General features: G+C 24.7%; 4 protein-coding genes across 5 annotated transcripts in view; 1 reads left to right on the top strand and 3 right to left on the bottom strand.

Annotated features, from left to right (window-relative positions):
- Positions 1 to 468: 468 nt before the first annotated feature.
- On the bottom strand, positions 469 to 18,114 carry LOC136082779 (receptor-type tyrosine-protein phosphatase delta-like). Its single transcript, XM_065802203.1, has 12 exons — positions 17,962 to 18,114; positions 17,606 to 17,758; positions 16,583 to 16,637; positions 16,258 to 16,393; positions 16,035 to 16,134; positions 14,740 to 14,865; positions 14,580 to 14,667; positions 12,766 to 12,996; positions 2,260 to 2,906; positions 2,012 to 2,137; positions 1,645 to 1,799; positions 469 to 1,414 (listed from the first exon to the last, which is right to left on the bottom strand). The coding sequence occupies exons 1-8, from the start codon at positions 18,112 to 18,114 to the stop codon at positions 12,800 to 12,802; spliced, it is 1,008 nt and encodes a 335-aa protein (XP_065658275.1). The 3' UTR covers positions 469 to 1,414; positions 1,645 to 1,799; positions 2,012 to 2,137; positions 2,260 to 2,906; positions 12,766 to 12,799.
- On the bottom strand, positions 1,024 to 2,927 carry LOC136082781 (receptor-type tyrosine-protein phosphatase S-like). Its single transcript, XM_065802205.1, has 5 exons — positions 2,541 to 2,927; positions 2,260 to 2,448; positions 2,012 to 2,137; positions 1,645 to 1,799; positions 1,024 to 1,033 (listed from the first exon to the last, which is right to left on the bottom strand). Exons 1-5 carry the CDS (start codon positions 2,925 to 2,927, stop codon positions 1,024 to 1,026), a joined length of 867 nt encoding a protein of 288 aa, XP_065658277.1.
- LOC136082780 (uncharacterized) lies at positions 4,196 to 4,567 on the top strand. Its single transcript, XM_065802204.1, has one exon. The coding sequence runs from the start codon at positions 4,196 to 4,198 to the stop codon at positions 4,565 to 4,567; it is 372 nt and encodes a 123-aa protein (XP_065658276.1).
- Positions 17,733 to 20,957, bottom strand: part of LOC136082473 (uncharacterized) — a 36,857-nt gene continuing 33,632 nt past the window's right edge. For both annotated transcript variants that reach the window (XM_065801853.1, XM_065801854.1), the window contains exons 11-13: positions 19,804 to 19,944; positions 19,387 to 19,489; positions 17,733 to 17,872 (exon numbers count right to left, since the gene is read on the bottom strand). In XM_065801853.1, coding sequence (XP_065657925.1) covers positions 19,853 to 19,944 — 92 coding nt within the window. In that variant the 3' untranslated portion in view covers positions 17,733 to 17,872; positions 19,387 to 19,489; positions 19,804 to 19,852. The remainder of the gene's footprint in view (positions 17,873 to 19,386; positions 19,490 to 19,803; positions 19,945 to 20,957) is intronic.

Below are 20,957 nucleotides of genomic sequence, written 5' to 3'. Positions count from 1 at the left end.
TTTTTAAGTATTGTACATCGAATTGTCAATATATAACAGCAGAAAACAATCATAAAAGTCAAAATGTTTTTATAAATAACTTTTTGACATGCCACTCTTTTCTAATGTTTAAAATAGGTTATAAACACGAATATTGTAAAGTATGGCAAATTGAAACTTTTCCCTCGTTGAGCGAAATAGACAAATGCGAGCGTTTTAACAACTTCTCTTGCAACTTAAATTATTCGAAATTATCAAACTTACTTAAATTTTGATTAGTGCATTATAATTTAAGAGGAGTTAATTTATTCGGATTTGTGGAAAAATTTAAAGTATTTTATATTGAACCTGGCAAAATAAAAGTTTAACTTTTCGTTTTTTTAAAACCTTTAAAAATCGCGTATTTTACAAAGCTGTCCTTAACTCTATCAAGTAGTAACGTTTCTAAATCAAAACAAATATGTGCGAAGAAAATAAGAAACCACAACATTTTGCTGAAAACGATATTTTTAAGAAATCACATCCAGGATTTTCTAATCAGTATTGAACCGTTAGTATAAAATAAAAAAATAAAATATATACTATCAAATATCAAAAGCATTAAAAAAGATAAATAAAATGTTTAAAAAATGAAACTTCAAAATACAAAAATACTTTGAACGAAAGTGTTCTTAAAGAGTTTCAATGTTGAGTATAACATCTGAATAAGTTTTCCTTTTGTAAAAACAGATCTAAAAAAAAAAAGAGAAAATTTCGACATTCTGCAAATTAAAAGTCATTCTGTAAATTAGAATACTTGACGCAAACACAAATAATTATCATTGCAAACAAAACTTTTAATCGATTGATTCGATTGAAAAGAGATTTGTGAACTTTATATTTTATGTGACCATTCTCAAAAAAAGTTTTAACAAAATATATAAAGAAACTTTTTTATAACCATTTAAAACGATATGAAATAATTTGAAAGATCAATTGTATGTTACAAATAACATAAACAATATAATTAACTCATTAACATAAACGTTATAGGTTGTATGTAAATTATGAAAATCTAAAATTATATGAACAACTATGAAATATAAAACCATATGAACAAATCACATTTTATATAAAAGAAATTTAAAAACATAAAAACACAAAAATATGTATAACGCTTATGAAGCATTTATAAAGTTTATAAAGAATGTATAACGCTTATAACGTATTTAAAAATAAAACGACGCTTCTATATCATGCTATGAAGTCGAAGTTTTTAAGAAAGTCAAATCACACTTTATAACAAAATTCGTATTGTTCAAGTAATTCAACCATGTATGGCCTTTGGTGGCAAAGAGATTTAACGATCTGATATATATCTACTTTATCATCATTCCGTTAACTTTCTAACGCAATACTAAGAGTTATGAACACTCCAGTTCTACCAGCGCCAAGACTTAAAAAAAGATTATTTTGAGTTCAATATATCAATAATTAATTTTTATCAAATAAAAAACAAAAACTAAGTATTTTGTTAATTATCTTATAAATTTGTTAACAAATAAATTGAAAACATAAATCGAAAACATAAATCAAATAAATAAATTAAAAAACATAAATTAAAAACGTAACTGATCTTTTGAATGTTATTACAAATCTATGAATAGAAAAAATTAAAAATACTACCTGCTGTGTACCACAATAGGCGACAACGGACTGAATTTATCACTAGCTTTTTGCACGTGGCTGATAAACTCTATTAAACTTTCAGATGAGTCTGGTACTCGACCAATAGGCCAGTTTAAATAGTGATACTGACGTATATTTCGAATGACATCATTCTAACAAAAAAAACATTTAACGAAATTTGAAAGAAACTTGAACTCTATCAATTAAAAAAAACTTTTATAAATAACAAATGAACAAAAACAGAATAAAAACTGTAATGAACAGAGAAAACCAAAGATCTCTAGTAATCAAACCTTCAGCTTAAAAACAAAACCTGTATTTTAAAAAACTTATAAAACCTTTGTTTAGGTTTAAAACATCAAACCTTGATATCAGAGACTTTAAACTCTCTAATAATAAAACTTGCAAATCTATTTTCGTTGATTGGATCAATAACATACAAAAGATGATTCATTGACTTAGAATTAGGCCAATACGGGTAACATTGCTCCTATATATAAAATTGTTTTTTCAAAATAAAATATCCCAACTAAACATAACAAAAAGTTTCAAGTTATACAAAAAAATTAACTTAAAACTTATATAAACTTAAATAACGTTAAAAATGTTTACATGTCCATCTTTGTCATCAAGATTTGTCACCAAAACAATGATCGCACAATTTACATCCATAATCATGCGCCAAAAATCCGCAGCAGTCTTTTCACTAGGTCCTTGTGTAGCTATAAACTGGCTAGGACGATAATATCCATTAATGTAAGATGCATTAATATAATCGCTACCTTCATGACTTCTTAATGGCTAAAGTTGTACACGATTGGAGCGTCATACACAAACATGTATTGCTCATCAGTTTGAACCATAAAGTTTCTTTGTGAACGCATCATGTTTACGTAACCATAAATGTCAATCATGTTATCATACTTTATACGTTCTAGCATTGCATCAATAGCAATATAACAAGCACTACGACAAACACCTGCACTACAATGAACAACAGTTGGACAACAACTAACAGGTTCAAAAGAATGAACTCGTCTAACAAATGCAAGGACTGGACCAGGGCAGGAGGGCACTCCAGGATCTGGCCACTGTAAATATTGATAATGTTTAACAACCCTTAATTCTCCATTGACGGTGGAAAAAATTTCAAAAGTTCGAATACAATCATTGCATAGTTTGAGTTCTGACTTTAATTCTACTCTAATATTCCCAAATATTTCTGAGCCATGATCAGGCCAATACTGTTCACACTTTGACTGAATAAAGAAAAAGTTCATTATTTTAAAAATTAATTTAAAATTAATTTATATTATTAAAAATTTAAATATCTAAAATTAATGAAAAATTAAATGGTCTCATTATTAGTTTTTATTTATTTATATTTTTTTTTAGTTATTTTTACTTTTGTTTATAGTTTTTGTTTGTACTTTTACTTTTTAGTTGTATATATACTTTTACTTTTATATATATATTTACATACATATATATATATATATATATATATATATATATATATATATATATATATATATATATATATATATATATATATATATTTACTTTTTAGTTGTTATTTTAACTTTTATTAATAGTCTTTGTTTAAAGGCTTTGTTTAAAGGTTAAATTATAATCACTAAGTTCTAAAAATGTTTATAGGTTCTTAGGTTTTTATTGTATATATTTTTTATTTATTATATATTTGCGTGCCTACACAATCATATACACTTACAGACACACACATATATATCTATCAATCTATGAATATATATATATATATATATATATATATATATATATATATATATATATATATATATATATATACATATTTATATATGTATATATATATATATATATATACATATATCTCTCTATGTATCTATGTATATATCTATCTATTAATCTATGTATATATATATATATATATATATATATATATATATATATATATATATATATATATATATATATATATATATATATATATATATATATATATATATATATGTATATGTCTGTGTGAATATATATATATATATATATATATATATATATATATATATATATATATATATATATATATATATATATATATATATATATATATATATATATATATATATATATATATACAGCGGTGGCCAAAAATTAAAGACCACTCATTTTTTAGTTGGTTTCTTAATCTTTAAATAAAAATTAAGAAGATTCTAATTGACATATTAAATTTTTTTTTTAATATCTTGTTGATTAAAACATATGAATTAAAGTGGTATATTTTTTTTAATCTAATTCTAATTAAAAAGCGTTTAACTTAATTAAAAACTGATGAGTACTTATTAATCTTCCTTAAATAAATTGGACAAAATTTAACGACCACTTTCAAATCTTTAATTTGCACTTATTAAAAATAATAATCCATTATTTTTTTTAACTGTCTTAATTGCTTATTACGTTGGATATAAAATAAAATGTCGAAACCTGAGTTTCGATATCAAATAAACATTTATTTTTTGATTTGCAATAAGGATATAAAAATATTGCAAAAATGTGTGCAAAGATCGGAGAAAAAGACAGATACACGGCTCTTGTATTAAAAGAAAAAGGCTATAGCATCAGACAAATAGCAGAAAAGCTCGGAAGGTCTCACTCTTGCATTATTAACCTTATTCAACGATACAAAGAGACCCGGTCAATTAATGATCGTCATAGGACTGGACGCAATAAAATTTCAAATGACCGTGATGTTTGCTCGTTAGTGAGATTAATGAAAGAAAACAGACAAGCATCATCTGCAGACTTGTCTACGAAATGGACACTGTCAAATGGTCTGAAAGCAAGCCCTAGAACTATGCGAAGGGTTCTCCGCAATTTAAATTATTTATGGCGTGCTGCTGCAAAAAAAACAACGCTTAAATAAAAAACAAAAATTTGCCAGGAAAGAGTGGTGTAAACTACATAAAAATTGGTCAACAGATCAGTGGAGCCGTGTGGTCTTTAGTGATGAAATAAATGTTAAGGTAGACAACAGAAAAGGTCGCGCAATGTTGCGTAGACTTCCAAGCGAACGGTTCGATGAATCATGCATTTTGAAACAAACAAAACAAGGCAGTGGTTCATTAGGCATTTGGGCCTGTATGATTGCCTGTGGAGTTGGCGTTTTTCATTTATTCGATGGTAGACTCAACAAAGAAAGGCACATCGAAAATTTGGAAAACTCTCTTATTCCTAGCATTGATTTATGGCAGTTGCAAGATGGATTCATTTTCCAGCAAGATAATGCGCCGTGTCATAAAGCGCATGTTGTTAGCGATTGGTTCAATTCTAATAAAATTTTAAGTGCTTCCATGGCCTGCCAATAGTCCAGACTTAAATCCAATAAAGAATTTATGGTCATGGCTTGATCACAAGCTTGGTAAAGAACAACTTTACAATTTGGAAGATTTGAAATCTTCTATCTCTCATCATTTGAAAAATGTGCCTGATGAAGTAATCAAAATTTTATTGAATTCAACGCCAGAACGAGTACAAGAGTGCTTGAAAACAAATGGAGGAGCAACACGTTTCCAAATTATTTTTTTATTGCTTTTTGAAATATTTTTGAAACTGGTCTTAAAATTTTGTTCAATTTTTTTCCCCATTTATATGTTTTACTAGTCAGTTTTTTAATTTTTTAACATTTTGTAAAAAAATTGTAAGTTCTTTTATAATAAATATAAAATACAATAAAAATTCTTTCTAAAAAAGTTTTTCTTTTTTTGATACCTTTTTCCAAAATAAAATTATACTAAGGTTAAAAATAAATTTTGAAAAAAAAAAGAGTGGTCTTTTATATTTGGCCACCGCTGTATATATATATATATATATATATATATATATATATATATATATATATATATATATATATACATATATATATTTATATATATATATATATATATATATATATATATATATATATACATATGCATATATGTATATATATATATATATATATATATATATATATATATATATGTATATATATATGCATAGATAGATAGATACATATGTATATATATATGTATATATATATTTTTATTTATATAAAAATATATATATATATATATATATATATATATATATATATATATATATATATATATATATCTATATATATATAAATATATATATATATATATATATATATAAATATATATATACATATATATATATAAATATATATATACATATATATATGTATATATATATACTCATACATATATATGTACATATATATAGACACATATGTGTATATATATACATATATATATATATATATATATAATATATATATATATATATATATATATATATACATATATATATATATATGTATATACATACATATATATATATATATATATATATTAGTAGAAAATCACTTAACCAAAAAAATTTTTTTTTTTTTTTTTTTTATAATAATAATAATATATAATATATAAATTAATATATATATATATATAAATAAATAATAATAATATATAAAATATTAATATAATATATAAATATAATAATATATAATATATAAATATAATATATAAATAAATAATAATAATATATAATATATAAATTAATATATAATAATATAAATTAGTAAAAACACTTATCTAACTTTTAACTTCTACAGCATGTTTCACCATCAGTAGGCTCATCAGGAAGTATGTATATATATATATATATATATATATATATATATATATATATATATATATATATATATATTTATATATATATATATATATATTTATATGTATATACATATAAATATATATATATATATATATATATATATATATATATATATATATATATGTATATATATATATTTATATATATATATATATTTATATGTATATACATATAAATATATATATATATATATATATATATATATATACAAATATATATATATATATTTTTATGTATATATATATATATATATATATATATATATATATATATATATATATATATATATATATATATATATATATATATAAATAATACGTAGTATCATTGTCTAACCAAGTCAGTGCGTATCACAATCACGGACGCGTTTCGCTCTTTGGGGCTCATCAGCGTGTTGATGTGATACCGAAGGTGTGTAAGCACACCAGCTCACGTTCTTGGCAGATCAATGATACTTGTGGTACAAACAATCCATACACAGAATTGTATAAACCTAAATATTTGAAAAAAATGTACCAACCACGGTACGGCACTTACATAAAGCGACTAGCAACTATTAGTACAGAAAATTGGTATATATAAATAATACGTAGTATCATTGTCTAACCAAGTCAGTGCCCATTATAAAGTAAAAAAAATTTGGTTTTATTCAATAAAAAGAACTTAACCTCATTTGCATTTACATGCATCTTGTAAACTTATGGAAATACCTTGGTTTTGTTGCTTGGAAATATGTCTTTTAGTCAAAACAAGAAGCTCTATAGGCTGTAAAGTTAATTTCCATACTGAATGGACACAAATATAGATAGGAAATAAAATAAATTCAGGAATTACTTTCAGGTAAATTTTAAATTTAATTAAGCTTTAGATTAAATGGCCATAAAATCATTCCTGTAAACTCAATCAAATATCTTGGAATTATAATTGATTCCAGCCCATCGTTTGTATCCCATCATAAGGCTATAAAATTACGCAGATCAAATGGTAAGCTGGCTATAGTTCGCTATTATGTCAGTCTGGAAACACTATTAAATATATATCATGCCTTTTTGGCTCAAATATGGGGACAATATCAACAGCGAGCAGTTTTAGGGATATCCCATCTTCTAAACTAAGCTTTAAAAATAATACATTTTCAGAATTGCAAATTCAATCCTAATGTGCTTCATCTTACTTCTAAGATCTTTAAACTATGTGACCTTGTTCAATTCTTAAATTGCCAGTTTGTCTGGAATCACCATCACAAAAACCTACCTCTTACCTTCAACAAGATCTTCCCAAAAAATGCAAATACCTGATACTATTTTCGATCAATTGATATTCTGAATCTTGCAGTCTTAAAGCATCGTTCTGTTTTAAAACTGCAAGATTATATAGTCCATAAAAAACCAAAGTATAAAATCTTGAAAAATTCTTCCTTATGACGTAAAAGCTCTCCATTCAATCAATTTCCTTCAATCAATTTCCTTATTACTTTAATAATAAGTAATTTAAACTTTTTTTTTTTTTAAAATTCTGAATTGCAGGGTTATTCCATAGTTAGAACCAGTTTATACCACAACCAAAACCACTTTATTCCATAATTAAAACCATTATATTCCATATTTAAAATCACTTTATTCCGTAATGAAAACCATTTTATTACAAGATTATAAATACTTTATTTATTAAAACAAATAAATTATGAAAAATTATAAAACACGTTTTCCACAAATTTTTTCAAGTTCAATATTTATTTTTAAATGATATCATAATAAACTTGAAATGAAAAACTTATGTTACCAATTTTCTGTACTAGTAGTTACTAGTCGCTTTATGTGAGTGCCGTACCGTGGTTGGTACATATTTTTCAAATATATATATATTTATATATATATATATATATATATATATATATATATATATATATATATATATATATATATATATATATATATATATATAATTATATTTAGATGAATAAAAATAACTGATTAGCGGGACTTAAAGTTTCATGCCCGAAGGCAATCATCAGCCGTTAATACAAACAAAAAACGTAAACTAACCGTTACAAAAACGTAAAAATTACTGTAGAATGACATCTGACGTTATAAACAAATCTACGTAAAAAACAAATCCAAAAACAAAAAGCCGTTATAGTTTACTAGTCCCCTGTGTCAAACAAAGATAATAGGAATTTTTTTGAATGTCGACACTAAGATACAATTTCATTTTTTTTATTCAGTAGGTTTTTTCCATTATGTGATAAAATTACATATTTTTCGTAGAGACAAAGGTGGCATATTTTTGTTGCTAGATTGTAAGGTTTACAACGTTTGAAAATTTTCCATTCTATAATGGGCTTTATGTTTTGGTCTTTTAAGCTCCATATTTCCTTAGATAGTTCTGTGTCATTTCTATATTTAACTGATGCAAATGATTTGAGATGGTTTGCGTATCTTAGTTTAAATGGTGTATTACTAATGCCAAAATATACTTTTTTTATTACGATCATGATGACTGGAACTTACAGTTGCTTGATAGACAATATTGTTAGATAAGCATTGATTGTTCAAAGGACAAAATGCTTTATCTACGCAGTTACATTGGTTGGTTTTTAATTGATTTTTGTTGTGTAAAATTTTGAAATTATGCGAATTTATGATAGATTTTAGGTTAGGCATGCAACTGTAGCTAATCTTAATAGAATTTCGGTTGAATATTTTATGTAGCTTGTGGCCGGCTGGAAAATGTAAGTCAATAAGGGCTAGAAAACGGTTTCCTATTTTTGTTTTGACGTTTAAGCTGAACGGAGGGTTATACCAAATAATATTACGTTTACGTTGCCTTTTTGTTGATTTTGACTTGAGATTATTTGTGGTTGGTAGGTAAGGTTTGATAGGTAAGTAAGGTAAGTAATTCGATAGGTAAGTAAGGTAAGTAAGGTAAGTAATTCGATAGGTTCGATAGGTAAGTAAGTAAGGTAGGTAGGTAAGGTTCGAAAAAACCTACTGAATAAAAAAAACGAAATCGTATCTCAGTGTCGACATTCAAAAAAATTCCTATTATCTATATTTGACACAGGGGACTAGTAAACTATAACGGCTTTATGTTTTTTGTTTTTTGATTTGTTTTTTACGTAGATTTGTTTATAACGTCAGATGTCATTCTACAGTAATTTTTACGTTTTTGTAACGGTTTGTTTACGTTTTTTGTTTGTATTAACGGCTGATGATTGCCTTCAGGCATGAAACTTTAGGTCCCGCTAATCAGTTGTTTTTATTCATCTAAATATAATTATATATAGCTCTATTATTCAGTAATATTGAGCACTGTAACACGTACAAGAGACTTCGTATTATTACATCAAAATACTTAACCTCGAATATATTCTATATATCGATATCTATACAAACATATATATATATATATATATATATATATATATATATATATATATATATATATATATATATATATATATATATATATATATATATATATATATATATATATATATATATATATATATATAAGAAGATGTATATACAGTGGTGGCTAAAAGTATGGAAACTTTTCCAAAATGCTTTTTATTTATTTATAAAAAATGCAACACTACATATAATGCATATGTTTATTGAAGTCGTAATACAACTTTTTAATAAAATAAAACATTTTTTTTTTATTAACATATACAAAAAAAAATTAAATTTTTAAATTAGGCCTGGTCATAAGTATGGAAACTCATGACCATTTTTAATGTTCCCTTGCAAACAATAATCTACCCATCTTATTTTTCTTAGAAATTAACGGTTTTTTGACAGCCACTCTTCCAAATAAGCTCGCATCATTTAACCTTCTACGAACTGTCCTGTCAGATAACAAAACTCCATGCTGTTCCAAGATTTCTTCTTATATATCCTTTGATGACTTTCTAGGATCCAATCTTTTTGTTGTTTTTCTTGGTCTTCCAGGTCTCATTTCCACTTCCACAGTTCCCCTTTCTTTGAATTTTTTAATAATTTTTGAAACTGTACCTTTTGGAACTTGAAAATTTCGAGAAAGATCAATTGGTTTATTACCATTTTTAAAACACTCAACTATTTTATTTTTAATATCACTAGAATAATATTTTCGCGGTGCCATACTGATTAATATAAAAGTAAACTATGATAAACTAACAAAGATGTCAATTCTAACACGTTTTAATTCCAAATGATAAAATTTGTTTATGTTTAGTGACAAGTTTGAACAAGCTTCCATACTTTTGTCCAATCGAAATTAAGAAATACTAGAATGTAATAAAATGTCTTAGAAAAGACAAGTTTAAACTTGTAATATATATAAAGTAGACTATTGCAAGTACACTCAGGTTAAATAATTTTGGTTTTATTTAATAAAAAAAAATGTAATTTAAAAAAAGTTTCCATACTTTTGGCCACCACTGTATATATATATATATATATATATATATATATATATATATATATATATATATATATATATATTTATATATATATATAATTATATATTTATATACATATATATTTATATATATACAGATATATATATATATACATATGTATATATCTTTATTTTATTCAGAATTTTAAGTCTTTCAAACATACAAACCTTTTTTGATGCAATCTACAAACCATAATTTGTTCAAGTTCATTTAATTCCAAAGAGTTTTAGTATATTATGTCATTATAGAATTTTGATTAAAAAAATTCAGGAATTCTTTATAGTTTTTTTTTTCATACTAAATTTTTAAACAATTTGTTCAGTTATTTATTTTTTAAATATTTCAAAAGCATTAAAATATGAACAAAATATTTGATACCTTTTTTAAACTAAAACTCTTAAGAATTAAATGTGTTTGAATAAATGATATAGTCAATAGATTGTGCCAAAAAAAATGTGTATAATTAAAGACTTATAAATTCTGACTAAAATAAAGAACAACACAAACAAGCGAACTTTTTCCATAACCTAAAAGTTAGTTATTTTAGTTATACATTTATTATTTTGTTTTGTTCAAAAAAATTTAGCATGAACATTTCTTTTAAACATCCTCTTTAACATGAACACAACATGTCATGACTTAAATATGAACACAACTCCCCTTGATTTTTACATGAACACAGCGTTGTCATGACACTTAGGGATCCCTGTAACATTTTATTAATTTTATGAATTTTAAAGTTTATAAAAACTATTATTACTACATCATGATAAAAGATCTTAGATGTAGATACTAGTTATTTTTCTGAGGACATACTTCCAATATCATTTTATTATACTTTCATTAAACGGGTTATGAAGATGACTTGTGCCAGTGCAGTTGACTTACAATTAGGAGGTTCAAGGTTTAAATCCAGACTACACCTCTGGATAATACACACAGTGACATTCCTTTCAATTATAGCTATTACTTTCAACTTTATCATCAGAATTTTATAACAATCATATCTAATGTCAACTTTAAAAGCATTATCAGTAATATTCAATATTTTATTGTCATCTCTTGTGTTTCATTCATGTTATATCTTTTGTTAACTCTTTAAAAAAAAAGTTTGCAAAAAAAAATTATTTTAAACAAAAATTGTGAAATGGAAAAAAAAAAAAAATGAAATGAAATCTATTTAAAAAAAAAAAATCTGCTATATGAACAATCTTTTTAAAATAAAGTTTTTTAAATAATGTAACTTTATTTTTTTTTTAATTTTATTATCAAAGTTATTCTTTTAATACTTTTTGAAAATATTTTTAAAATTTTTTTCCTCTTATTATTAATTTCTTTTATATAAATACCCCCAGGACGTTGATTTGAATAAAAAACTTTACTGTGATAAATAATAAAAGTTAAAAAATGCTGTAAAAAAAAAAAAATACTCAGTAACAGATTATTGAAAGTACTTTGTAATCATTAACTTAAGTTTGTAATTTGGACATTGTATTAAAGTTTACTAAAATACTACTGTCATAAATGTAAACAATTTTCAAAAAATTTAAAACATTATTATTTTATAGTATTTCAGTGTCTTATTGTCATTTTTAAACATCTTTTCTCATTTAGAAAACTCTTTTTGACATCTGAATAATTAATTAAATAATTAGATAGTAAATTTAATTAGTTACACATTTAAATAATAAATTTAATTACTAACATATTTAAATAATAAATTAAAATATTTAGATATTTAGGTAGATAATAACTTTAACTATTTAGATATTCAGAGAGATAATAACTTTAACTATTTAGATATTTAGAGAGATAACAACTTTAACTATAATCTTAAATACAAAGGATTTTCAAATATAATCATAAATACAAAGGATTTTAGAATATAATCATAAATTCAAAGAACTTTTAAATATAATAAAAAATCTTTGCTTACTCCTCACCTTTCTTCAAGTTTTCGTAACCATAACAATAAACTTATACATAAACTTGAACATTATAAACTTGAACATTTTGTTCCCAACAAAGAAGCCAAAAATCATTGATTGTGTTTTTCATTGGACCTTGTGTAGCAATGTATGCTCTTTGTTTGCAATATCCATTAATGTAATTTGCATTTATATAATCTGAAGAATTATGGGATGGACATTCTAATTTAACACAAGTTTCATCATCTAAAAAATTTCAATTTCTGAAAATTATACCATAAGAAGTTGAATGCTTATATCCTACAACTTTTATAAATACATGCAATAATAGAATTGTATGCACATTTTTTTAAAACCAACCACACCTAATTATTTCTCATTCTAATGTTAAATCTACGCTAAGCACCTAAAGACAAGCATTTACGATTACAAACATAGAGAAATAATTTTACTGAGTCAATCATATGTCAGTATTTTTAAGTGTAAAAATCAATTGAAAGCAGCATAATGAAATTAAGTCATGCTAGTTTTGTTTACATTTTAAAGGAAAATGGAAATCGAAAAATGGAACATCAAAACATAATTAAAAAATGTTTTTAAACTTAATTTTGTTACTGCCTGTAATTTTCAATGTTGTGCAGCAATCATTCTTTTTATTTTGGATCATTGTTTATAGCAGATCTCTGCAGATTATTTATTACCTTTACTGTGTGAACAAATTTCTTAGCTTCTTGGTATCCTGGTTGAGCCATCCACTGTTGAACTAGTTTAGCAAGCCAACTTGTATTGACGTCAAGAATGTCAAACAATATGTGAGATTCAGTTAATCCTATTAGATTTAACAAATCAGTTGAAAAACGATTTTGCTTACAAACTGGCTTACAAAAAGAAAAACACTTAGGTACTGTAACTTCTTAAAAACTGGCAACTTAATCGTGTTTTACAGCAGAACTGACTTAATAGCTAAACAAAGTAAATTGAATTAAATACTTTTTTTAAATGTTAAAAACAACTTACTGCTTCTCTCTATAGCCAAATGCTCTTTCAATTGGTAATTGCTTATCCAATGCTGGTTAGGCAGTTTTGAAATTTGCAAAGAACATAAGTTATTTTTAAGTAAGAAACAAGATATAACATGGATTTCTCTATTGATTTTGTTTTGTCTTTATGCGTGCAATGTTCCAAGTTTAAGTTTCAATAACAACACACCCAATTTCTAGATTCGTGACGTGATTTCTGACAAAAAAAAATCATTAAAAAAAAATCTAAATTTTTGTAACAAGTAATTGAAAATAATGGCTTTTCAATTAACCAAAATTGAATGGAAGCACGGGTAACAGGTTTTTGTGTTGAGGATGATAGTGAAGGCTGGATCTGCAATGACTGGTTGGGGGAAACTTGACTTCAGCTTTTAAAACTTTACCGCTTCTTGTCAACATTTATTATTTCATTTATTTTATTATTTCATTTATTTTACTAAAACATAGAGTAAACAGCAATCAGTATCAGCATCAGCATCAGTAAACAGCAATAGCAATTATATTTGAAACTTCATTTCAATATATTTCGGTTTAAATTATCATTATTGCTGATTTGGTTGTTTATAAAATTAGTAATAAATGCATTGAATTTTTGAGTATTTTAAACAGGAAAAGAGTGGGCATAGAATACTTATTAGTATTCTGAAAAATTTATTTTTTCATTGTACTCTAACAAAAGATAGAGAAAAAAATTAGTTATTGTTGGTTTTAAAAAATATTTTTAACTGAAACTAATTCAACAACATTTGGAGATCATGAGAGATTTTTATAAACAACATTAATACATACATGCAACAACATTTGGATATCGATTCTTAAAAAGATTTATGTTTAATCTTGCAACTTCTGAAGAATATTTTTCTGAAGATTTGATGGACTAATAAAAATTATTACTTTTGTTAAATTCAAGTCATCTTAAAAAAATAAAATAAAATCATAAAAATCTTACTTGATATTCTTGAATAAATTTTATTGCGTTATCAAGTTTTAAATTTTTTACATGCTTTGATAAAGTTTCTATATTTATCGGTGGATGGCTAATCATACCAGGAGTATTGCAATGTAAACGATGAACCTAAAAATTTTAAAAATTGTTTACGCTGCAATTATGTAAAATTGTATGGCGCAGAATAGAACAAAAAAAAAATATTTTTACTCAAAATATTAATTTATACAAACATTTAAATTATGTATTAAAAATAAACAATTAATAATAAATTAATTCAGAATTAATTTATTTATTTTTAAATCTTCATATAAAATATTATTACAATTTAAAAAAAAAAAAAGGTTAAATAAGTAATATGGAATAAATATTTAATGCACTATTACACCACTACCGTTCACAATTAAACCACTACCACTACACAATTACAACACTACCACTACACAATTACACTACCACCACTACACAATTACACCACTACCACTACATAATTACACCACTACCACTACACATTTACACCATTACCAGATTTTACCATGACATGATAAACATATACTTATTTACATCTAATGATTTCACTTTCACTTTCAAATTTTATTCTAGCAAATACTATAAAATAGTAGCAGCTGATGATTTTGATCTTGTAAAATATTATCAATATTGCTCAATTTTTTATATATTAACCAAAAAAGTTTGTGAAAATAAATATTTAAATGTTAGGATTGAACATTTAGTACTTCATAGTTGCTTCATAGTTTTTCATTATTTTAATAAATTTGTATTAGCTTTTGCTGATGAGGTTTTGCAGCCCGAAGATTAATACTGTTGACAAAGATTGTAGTGCAAGATATATTGCAACAATCCTGTTCAGAAAAGTAAAACATCAATCTACATTAGGCTTGAAAAGAATATAACATTAGGTATATTACTCAATTTAATAACTTTATAGATATATATATATAAAATTATTAAACTGAGTAATATAGTTAATGTTGATTGTTGTTCTACTTTTCTAAACAGGATTGTTGCAATGCATTTTGTGCAACAATCTTTGTCAACAATTTTTCAAAATTGTCGACAAAAAAATCAACAATAAAGCGACTATAAAGTAACAATGAAGTAACAATTAAACAATGACTAAAATAAGTCTTATTATCACCATTGCTTTAATTTTTAAAAAATTAAAAACTTTTTCAATAATTTTCCTAATAATTTCGAGAAAAAAAAAAATCCAAAAAATAAATTAGATGATAAAAATTAAATATTTATTATCTAACTAGAGAATTTAGAATTATTACCTCAGTTGGATCAGCAAGATTTTTTGGGTTTCTGAAAGAACGCTTTGATTTCTTTTTTAAAAGTTTAGAATCTTCTCCAGAATATATATGCCTGTGATTTCTTATAGAGCATTAAGTAAAAAAATTTTGTTATCAAAGTAACATCCAAAATAAATTCAAATTCAAAATAGATCATCAAGTCAAAAAGATAATCTAGTCAAAAAGATCAAGTCAAAAAAATTACCTTTTCCATAAAAGAATCACAAAGACAACTGCCAGTAAAAGAAACAAGCCACCAGCTGATGCTGCTCCAAATATGATAAAACTAGAGTTATTTTTATCTTCAGGTAACTTACTTCTACTGACATCTGTTGTTGGACCTTTTTTTTAATAAAGTGAAATGAAAGATAAACAAATTCAAAGAAAAAATTAAAAAGAAAAAAAAAATTATGGTTAAAATTATTGCAACAATTATAACTAAACAAATGTATTAAAGCATTATTAAAGATCAACTGTTAAATTAGTTTATTTAGTTAAAATACTAAAATACTCAACCAAGCTTAACTTACCAAATCTTATAGGTTTGCTTAATTCTGAATCTGTGTGCAAAATATCTGTTAAGATCTAAATTTATATGAACTTAATTAATTGCACATGTTGAATATAAAATATCACTGAAACAATATTACTAACGTAATTACTTAATACGTAATACAATTAATATGATTACTCTATGACAAACATATACATATACATATATATATATATATATATATATATATATATATATATATATATATATATATATATATATATATATATATATATATATATATATATATATATATATATAAATATTTATATATACATACATGTATATACATATACATATATTTATATATATATATACATATATATATATATATACATATATATATATATATATATATATACATATATATATATATATATATATATATACATATATATATATATACATACATATATATATATATATATATATATATATATATATATATACGTATATATATATATATATTTATATATATATATATATATATATATATATATATATATATATATATATATATATATATATATATATATATATATATATATATATATATATATATATATATATATATATATATATATATATATTAAATGTTGAAAGGGTTTAGTTATATAAATATTTTAAAATTATGGATTTATTTGTTTAAAATACTTATTTTTATCATATTGGGGTATGAAGAATTTTTATTGTAGCAAATTAAAATTTTCCTCATAATTTTTATTTTTTATTTTTAAGAAAAAACTGTGACAATTTTAAAAATTTAGGTGAGAACTTTTATTTTTAAAATGTTACAATTAAAAAAATGCTATTCTAACAAAAAAGTTAATGAGCTGCTCATAAAAAAAAATTTTTGGAAGCAAGTTTTAAAATGCTGTTTTATTATATAAAATAAGTACAACGGGTTATTTATCCAAAATTTTGTTTTAAGAGAATCATTAATGTATAAAAAATAATATTATCTAAATAATTGTACATAAAGTATTGCTGAAAATGATACCTTGACATAAACACGCAAAAATGTTGAATAATAATGACCACCTATAAGTTTTCTATTGTCTTTTGAACCATCACCAAGTTTAAAAAGTTTCAGAAGCTCGTCGTCAGTAAACAATGCAGCAACATGAAAGTCTGGTTTAATAGAATTTTCTGTTTATTATTTATGTAACATCGATAACGATGATCTTTAGCACTAGCAAAGTTTGCTGAATTTATTGATGATGAAAGTACAGAAGTTTTAATATCAATAACAAAAAGCTCATAGTGACTAAAATAAATAATTTTGCGTTATTAATATTTTCTAATACAGGGTGGATGCTTGAAATCCGGAGATTTTTGACACAAAATAAAAATTACAATAAAAGTATTAGTTTCAAAGCTATATTTCTGAAATTTTAAACAGTAATGTACACATATAAGAGCTTTCATTTCACTCAATCCAGCTGCCTTTAGCTTCAATGACTTGCTCGATACGCTTCCTGAACTTGGAGCAGGCGTGCTCCACCTCATCGGACAACATGTTGGCAGCTGCAGTAGTAATTGCTCGCTTTAGAGATTCAACAGTGTTGTAACTTGATTTATTGGTCTCATGTTCTAAAGTGCCCCAGACATAATAGTCCAATGGATTGAGATTTTGGAGGACATAATAGTCCAATGGATTGAGAGTTTGGAGGCCAAAAGTGCTTCAACCAGAACATAGGGAGATTCTCTTCAAACCAACCCTGTACCAAATTGGAAGTATGAGCAAGAGCTGAGTCTTGCTGAAACACATATGCCCTACCATTGGAACACTTGTCCATCCAAGGTTTCACCACCTTAATTAGAAGGTCCAAGTAGACTTCTTTGTTGACATTTTGGCCCTTCAGGAAGAAGTGTGGTGGCATGACATGGCCTTTGCTGGAAACAGACATAAGGACATAGACAGAGGCTGGAAATAATGTCTGACCAATCACTGGGACATCTTCTGGGTCTTGATCCAACCATCTCTTATTTCTTCTGTTCACTTTGGCATCCACAGTGAAAATTTTCTAATCGCTGAAAAAATGAAGTTTACCGGCAGCTTCATGTTTTATTGATGCTAAAAGAACGGAACACTTAGCCACTCTTTTCTCCTTCATTGAAGCAGACAGCATCTGCCTGACTTTCAGGACATAGGACTTGTACCTATAGTCATCACAGATCACTCTTCTCATGGTGTAATGAGACACATTCATATCTTTGCTCAGTTTCCTGATGGAGGTGCTGGGGTTTTAGTTGATCGACTTCTGTACTCTGCTGATGAAGGCCTTATTCCTGATTGGTTTGTTAGCAGTCTTTTCTTTTTGTTCTACAGACTCTGCACCATCATTAAACCTCTTTGCAATATCATAAACTGTGCTTTTTGGGAAGCCAAACCATTTTATAGTCTCTGGGACAGAGTGCCCGGTATGGAGGGACTCAACCACTGCAACTCTACGGTCATATTCCTTTGACATGATGTGCTAAATTTGCAATTTTTATTTTTTTTCCCGAGAGTACAATGTTTGTTTTGATTAATGTTTGAATTTCGCAACATAGAATTTAAAAACAAAAAAAATGCCGGCAAATTTAAAATTGTCCGGATTTCGAGCATCCACCCTGTATTCATGTTATTTTTATAATATTAATAAATACATAAATATTTATAATATTAATAAACTTTAATTCTAATATTTATTTATTTTTTTAATTGTAAAAAAAATAAAAAATGTATTTTTTTTATTTGATTGAGAAAGAATAAAAAATAAAAACAAAAAAACTTACTCAATTAAACCATATATATTAGATGCCGGATAAATTTGCAATAGAATAATATTAGAATCTTGCACACTTGTATTTAAATAAGGGACAGGAACATCAGTTGGAGCTAAACAAAGATAAGCTAAATAAAATCAATAAAGATAAAAGAAAATTAAAAGTTTTTGAAATTTTTTCACTTCTTATAGTATTGTTGTTTAATTGAATTTTTGTATTTTATTTTGAAATTTGATGCTTGAAAATTAACTTTATTTTTTCATCACTAAAAAAAAAAAAAAATTTGTAATTTTCTTCATAACGCTAACTTTGTAAACAACTTTGAAAACTATAAGTTGAGCTTTTTCTTTCAAGTTTTATCTTGAAGTTTAAAAACTTTAATTAAATTTAAAACAAAAAATGAAATATTAACTTTTATCTATTTACCTATATCTAATAACCAAGTGTTTTGCACATTGTCAATGTTTTCATTTTTTCAATTTGAAAATTTCATTTCAGTTTGCAAATTCTTAAGTATAATCTTCTTTGTTTGGTGTGACTTGCCTATCGGTATGCATTGTAGCAATGCTAAAATAGAGCTCTTTGTTACAATTTCGGATTTATTAACTAAATAGAATCAATTTCACAGTTTGTCACTTTGAGTGCCAAGTAGTACTAATGTTTGAGTAAAGTAATACCAATAAAAGCATTGTTACCTAAACACCTAAAAGCCCATATCATTGCCCCATTCAAGTTCAAACACTTTTTCAATATACATGGTCTGAGAAATAGTTTTTGGGAGCAGATTTATCAAAATTTACTTTTTACAAAAATCACCAGAACAACATACTCTCTGTGATGCTAGTTTAAATTTGACTGTTTCTTATTGTTTAATTTAAATGGCAATCACCACACTTCCTTAAGTTAGATTAGACTAGAAATTTATGTATATATTTGGACCCTTCTAGAAAGACAGCATAACATCAGTTACTAACCAAATACAGTTGTTTCAGGGTTATTAGTTAAAATGAAAAAATAGCAAAACAATAGCTGAAGGGTTTTTAAATTGATATCATTGAAACCTACCTAAAATTTATTGACACATAAAATTCAGAAGCAGTGGTTAAAAGGTGTCAAGAATGGCTGTCCATGTTTCAAGAATGGCTGCTGAATGGATTGCTGTCTATGACAAGTCAATATAAAACTATTATTGAATTTTGGCAATAAAAAATGTGATTTAAAAATATGTAAGTTATGATAGATACTAAATATATTTCTTTTTTATGTTCATATTATCCTTATTGCTTAAAAGCTACAAATATACCTTAACATAGTTTACATAAATTTGTAAAGTTACATAAGTTTACATAAATTTATAAAGTTTACAACCCTCTTATATCAGGTAGGCTAGAAATTATTTAGGATCAGATTAAATTTAAATAGATTATTAAATGAAAGCTAAAGTCTGTTGATAAATCTAAATTTAACAATGGCAAAAAAAAAAAAAAACATTCTTATTTAACTTGAGTATAAGCATACTCAAGTTTGGAATTTGCACAATACCTAAAAGTAAAAAGGGACACATATGGGCGAATTGCACC

This window comes from Hydra vulgaris, chromosome 07 (genome assembly GCF_038396675.1).
Source record: "Hydra vulgaris chromosome 07, alternate assembly HydraT2T_AEP".
Classification (NCBI taxonomy): Eukaryota; Metazoa; Cnidaria; class Hydrozoa; order Anthoathecata; family Hydridae; genus Hydra; species Hydra vulgaris.
This window is presented reverse-complemented; position numbering and strand designations above follow the sequence as displayed.